Source organism: Pinus tabuliformis, chromosome 7 (genome assembly GCF_031772625.1).
Source record: "Pinus tabuliformis cultivar Carrire ecotype Pingquan chromosome 7, CPIR1, whole genome shotgun sequence".
Classification (NCBI taxonomy): domain Eukaryota; kingdom Viridiplantae; phylum Streptophyta; class Pinopsida; order Pinales; family Pinaceae; genus Pinus; species Pinus tabuliformis.
This window is the reverse complement of record NC_142293.1, coordinates 1,689,178,539-1,689,184,538: the sequence shown is the minus strand read 5'-3', so window position 1 is coordinate 1,689,184,538 and position 6,000 is coordinate 1,689,178,539. Positions and strand designations below refer to the sequence as shown.

Below are 6,000 nucleotides of genomic sequence, written 5' to 3'. Positions count from 1 at the left end.
CCCTGGGTTCAAACCGAGAGGAGCACGATGAATAAAAAACTGATGAACGAAAGTCCGTGGTTTCAGGAATTGCCGAAGGAATTGCGAGTCATTACTCAGGTCGATAGCCACCACCAAGGACGTTACACAGAATCCTACGCTGCAGGTAGCCGAAGTTCCTAAATCCTCCAGGACGCGTAGCAGGACCAGTCCGGACGTCCCCGCGAAATCCATGATTCGGTAAATTAACGATGGAAGAAAAAGGAAAAACCATTACAATTGAGAGCGATGAAGAGGTTGAGGATCCTCCGACCTATATCGAAGAAGTCGAATGCAGCGAAAAAAGGGAAGAAGACCCCCAACCAGTAAGATGCCCTAAATATGTGCCTCCCAGGAAAGGGAAGGCCAAGATCCCTAACGATTTGGATGCCGTGAACAACATACTCATTACCCTGTCTCTTCCGAAAGGGGTTCCACTTGAAGGCAGGGTGACTGGCCGCATCTCGACGATGAAATTTGAAGATTGGGACCTTGCAGATACATAAAAATTTCCCCATTTGGCGACTAGCGAATTGATGGAGCAAAGTGTGGAAGGGACGGTTACAACACTTCAGCCAAAGGAATGGCTGTGAAAGATGGAGGAGGCCAGGTTGCTTTGTCTCCTGTCCATTCCCCACTTTCTCCAGCCCCCTATTACAATATTGGTCATCAGACAGCTACTATGTCTAGTACACGATGGATACTTATGGATAGACAAACACGTCCACATCATGGCACAACTCATTCATAGGATCTCGCAGCTTCCTTGTGAAGGAAGAGACCCCATGGAAATCGTTGATAAGAGTGGTGATGTGACGATGACAGAAACCCTGAAAAGGAAATACAAGCTGGAGAAAGGGCAGCAAGGATATGCTATTGACAGTATTCCAGACAAAGCGGTACGCGTTTCTACCTAGTTGTTGGCAGGAAAAGTGATGCGAAAATGTCGCGGCAACGAGGTTCCAGCGATAGTCGTCAGCCTAGCTGAGTAATGCGCAGCAGTGGAATGGTTCAATTGGGCGTAGTTCCTCTGTGATGAATTCCTGACCAACTGTAGGGAGGTCTAAGAGGAGGGCAAGACCTTCCACTACGCGTGGCTGTTGTTTTCCATCGTGCTGGTTACCAGTGAATTACCGGAAGACCGCCAGTTTCCCTCCTTGGACCAGGATTGGCCAGAAGCCACCAAATATGCGTCACTCTGGGCGACCAAGGATGTCACCAGAATATGGGACATCAAGATTTTTTGGATACTCATGGACGCGAACATCCTCTAATGGATCAACCAGCAACCCCGTTTGTCCACCGCGGTATATGACAATGTAAGAACGTAGCCAAATTTAAGGCTGATAAGCACTTTTTCTACATTCGGGCACGCAAGGACCCCGAACAAACGTGGACCACACTTCCTTTCATTGCAATTGACGAAGCTATCTATGAAGTATTGGATACCTGGCCACCGGAATGGCACGGACCAGATGCGGTGGGGCGTGATGAGGCTACTATCCAAAAATAGAAGGCTAAAGCTAAGTGCACAACACAGCAAAAGCAAAACGAACAACACGCTGCAGAAGTACGGGTGACCCGAGAGGTGGAGTAGACTTCGACAGGCAAGGCACTAGCAGGAGGGGCTACAACAATAAAGGATGGAAGTAGTCCGAAAGGGGCTACAACAACAAACGGAGGGAACAATGCCAACCACCATGGGGTCGCCCTTAAAACAACAGGGTTGATAGAATGAACGAAGTAGCAAAAGAAGGCCAAGGCATCTAAATGGGACAGGGAACTTATTACATTGACCAAGGGCGATCTCGGTGACATAGGGGATACCATTCGTGAAGTCACCCGGGAGGCACTTGACGAAGCCATGTGGGAGCAACAGACTGTGTTGGGGGCGCTCCGCATGCAACTGCAAGAACTCGGGATGCGGGTCTTGCAACTAGGCACCATTGCTACCCATGGAGCTCTGGGTCTGTCAACCACTGAGTAGTTGCTACAGGCCAAATTGGCTAACACTATCCCACTTCTGGTAGGAGAAGTGACAATAGAAAATGCGGAAGACAGAGCTGTGGTGGGTTGGCTTGAGGGACTTCGATTAAATTTGGCTGCCCTCCCTCGCGAAAGCTTGTACTAGCTCCAGGAAAGCACAATGAGGGAGCTCCGTGCCAGGGAAGGACGTGCGGTACAGGTACTCAGTGAGTAGCACATTAATATAGAACAATTGAGCCTCCAACGAGACGAAGTTGTAGCACAAAATCAATAATTGGAACAAGTTGTAGGAGAAGCATGTGCTCGTGCCCCTAAGCTGGAAATTGCAGTCAAGTTACCTGTCGGCATACAAATCCACAAGTTGGCTAGTGGGTTTCACGAAGCAAAGGAAGAAGCCGCGAGGGTTCAGTTGGCCCTCAACTTACAGTTTGCAGAGCTGAAATTGCAAGTACAACCTTCGACACCACTAGAGGTTACCAAGCAGTGTAGAGGCATCATTCAATTTGAGCGGGAAACGATCACACTTGCCATGAGGGAGTGCGCCGAATTTTTTGATTAGTCGCTTATTACGCTCACTACACTCCAGGAAGATCCAACCTTACAACGATTGGAAACAGAGGCAAGGGAGCTCCAACAAGCCTATGATAATGTCAGAGGGACTGCACAGACAGTTGCTATTACATAGCGCTTGGCCAAGATGAGGGAGGCCCAGGCCCTGAAGATACAAGCTGACGCTACCCAATAGAAGGAAGCAGTGATTAAAGAACATCTCCAACCATGGCTTGATGAGGCATTTACAGTTTCCACCACCATTGAGCGTAAGGTGGCACACATGCAGGTAGAATATGCACTCAGTAAAGCAGCTGAAACAGATATTGATGTGTCGGTGGCTCATGTAGAACAAGTACAGAGGATGGCGGAAGAGTTTGCTGCAAGTACAAGAAAAGCACAGAAGTTGTTGACCAACCTCCACGCGAAGATTTTTGCACCAGCCGAGTGACTCGGGACGAGTCACGATGATTGTGTTTGGGGCCTGTTGGGTAGCGGAGGCCTCGCGTAATGGTTTTGGGGCTCAAATCCCACACTTTTGGGGTAAAATTATGGTGAAGACTATGCAAGATGCGTGGAGCGCGAAGTGTAATGAGTCAATTCAAAGGGTTTTCCACCCAAAAATAATGTAAAATGAGTTGGCCTGCCCATGGTCTGTGGACCATGGAAATGTATAAATAGAGCAAGGCTCTATGGTTACAAGTCAGTTTTTTAAGTAAGTTTTTTTGATCTAGAATGTAAGGGGTTTATGAAGAAAGAAGTCTGGGAGCATGTGTGAGCCAAAGTCAAGGGTGTTGGTAGATAGATAGAGGCTCTGTAGCTATGTGCGTAGAGGCCTGGTAGAGTTCACAGCTGTGTGCACGGACTCGTGCAGCTGAGTGCGCAGGGTGGATCTGGTTGTACTGAGGAGAAGATCAATAAAGATAATAATTTCTAAATCACTGTGTGTTTTCTTGAGGATCTGTTTAGTGCTTATGTTCTGAATTTATGCATTATCTATTATAATTACGCGCACGGGGTTTTAAGTTTAAATGTTTGCTTAAAGACTGTAATAAAAAGCTCAGATCTGTAATAATATTATTAATAAGAAAGTGCATCTGCGTGGATCTACGCGAAAGCCCGATAGCAATACAGAGGGGCACGAGGCCACATACGGATCGCGACCCCTTTAGACCACATCTAGAGACATCCCAAGGGTGCAAAAACCTAGTTCCAGCACCCTCCCATACTACCTCGGGTGAGACCTCAGTTCGCGCTCCGCAGATTGTTGCTGAAAGGGCCGGTAGTGCGAGATTTGTTCGGCCAATACACTTCTAAAACCTGGGTTAGGCCCCTATAAGCCAACAAATGTCAGCTTGATAGACCTACCCATGGTCCACGGACCATGGGATTTTATAAATAGAGTGAGGCTCTAAGTGTGGAAAACATCAATGGAAGAAATAAAGTAGAATCATGATGAGTTTAAGAGATTGAGTCGAAGTGTAAAGTGTGTATTTGGGTCGTAGAGTAAGAGAAGGCTCTGCAGCTGAGTGCATAGAGGCCTAATAGTCCGCAATTGAGTGCGCAAAGCCCTGCAGCTCAGTGCATAGGGCAGGTCAAGTTTGTAACCACGGGAATAATTAATAAAGAGAAGTTTTACCATATTTCTATGTATCTTTTCTTGTTTTATGTATTATTGGGTATAAATTCCAAGTGTACTGTTTATTTGTCGTGCAAACTCATATGAATGTGCTGTATAAATAAATATAACATAAGGCATCCAATTACGTGAAGATAACTAATTGGTGTAGGAAGATAAGTAAATAGTGAAGAGCATTGCTCCAGAAATGCGGAGGCCCCACAACCCCTGCTTAGGCCTACGCGAAGGTAAGTATATCAGGGCGCGAGGGACAGGGAAGTGCGCGAAGGGATTAACAATTGAACCCACTCAACCCTCTCAGACATCTGAAGGGTGCAAAAGCCTGGTTCCAACACCCCCCAATACTACTTCGAGTGAGACCTCAGTTTGCGCTTCACGGACTGTTGCCGAAAGGGCCAGTAGTACATGAATTTGTTTGGATATTTAGCTCCGAACCTGGGTCAGGCCCCAACAAGCCAACAAATGGTTTCGTTGTCGGGATTGGATCTACATAGAGATGTCTGATGTCGTATCTGTAGGTTTTAACCCTATATAGAAATTACCCGCATATGAATTCTAAAACACAAAAAATAAATAATGCGATAGCATAACACATAAAACACATATACACAGAAATTTTCCCTTGGATCCCAAAACAAGGACTACCAACTTGATTTTTCATTATGTTCCTTTCAATGTTACAATACATATTTATGCATTCCGAAGCATCCAATACCATGGACCGAAAACCATCGTGTCCAAAACCATGGACCGAAAACCATCGCGTCCAAAAAGATGTGCGAAAATCATGCACAAAACCATAGGTAGGTCTGCCAAACCTAATATAGGGTCCAAAAAACAAAATTTTCCAAGGCGCTACCCTGGACCCCATAGAGGGGGGTTACCTACACCCCTTAAACCCCCTGTGACACCCTCACTATGCAATCGGTGCAACGAAGGGGATGCTCCCCCCCCCCAACCCCCCGGTTAACTACGTGGTCTAGTCATGGAAAGAATACAACCCAACAGTATCACTAGAATCCAACTAAGAAAGGAATTGAGGATTGGTTGGATAAGGAAGATTTACGAGTTCGCGGCGTAGGAGAATAGGAATCCGTGACTATCAAAAGAAGAGTGGTTAGACTACTAATACATAGATATCCATGAAATTTTCTTCGCATCCTTCCCTACTGAGCTATACAAGTGGATCACGAAGCTGGCAGATAGCCAAGGAAGGTGTAATCTCAATAGATCTATTGTGTTGACTCCATAATTAGTGCACAAATTGGAAGCATCGAAGGATAAGATCGCGCGCGCTGTTGATCACTGGCTCGATCGAATTATAGGAGGATTCATCACTGAGTTTTTTGTAGATACTTGAGTTAGCTATAGCGAGGCAGAGTGACGCTTCCTCAAAGGACCGCGAGGTAAGTACATTAAGTCTTTGAACACTTGGATTAAAATGCTACTATGTGAAATTCAGGTTATGCGAATAGATTGATGTGTGGGGCTACGTGAAGTGGGAGAATCTATAGAAATGAAGGTAGTGCAGAACTAGAAACTAGCCACTTGATTTCACCTCTGTGAGGGGACGAGGGAGAGCTCATGAAGGTCTCACCAAGAAATGTGATCAATTTGATAAGGTAGAGGATTCCGCGCATACCACCCGCACCCACACCACCGCCACTTTCACCATCTTCACCTCCATCTTTTCCCATACCACCTTCGCCACAACCGCGAGTCAATATGGCAAGCGCGATAAAGTTTCAAGTGTTTAAGGGAATAGGAAGTAAAGATCCAAACCAGTTTTGGTTCATGATAAAGGCTGT

The 6,000-nt window shown here is 46.1% G+C and overlaps 1 protein-coding gene across 1 annotated transcript in view; it reads left to right on the top strand.

The window, feature by feature from the left end:
• Positions 1-803: 803 nt before the first annotated feature.
• LOC149255003 (putative LRR receptor-like serine/threonine-protein kinase At5g48740) overlaps positions 804-6,000 on the top strand; it is a 46,458-nt gene continuing 41,261 nt past the window's right edge. The window contains exon 1 of the mRNA XM_089454913.1: positions 804-917. Coding sequence (XP_089311039.1) covers positions 804-917 — 114 coding nt within the window. The remainder of the gene's footprint in view (positions 918-6,000) is intronic.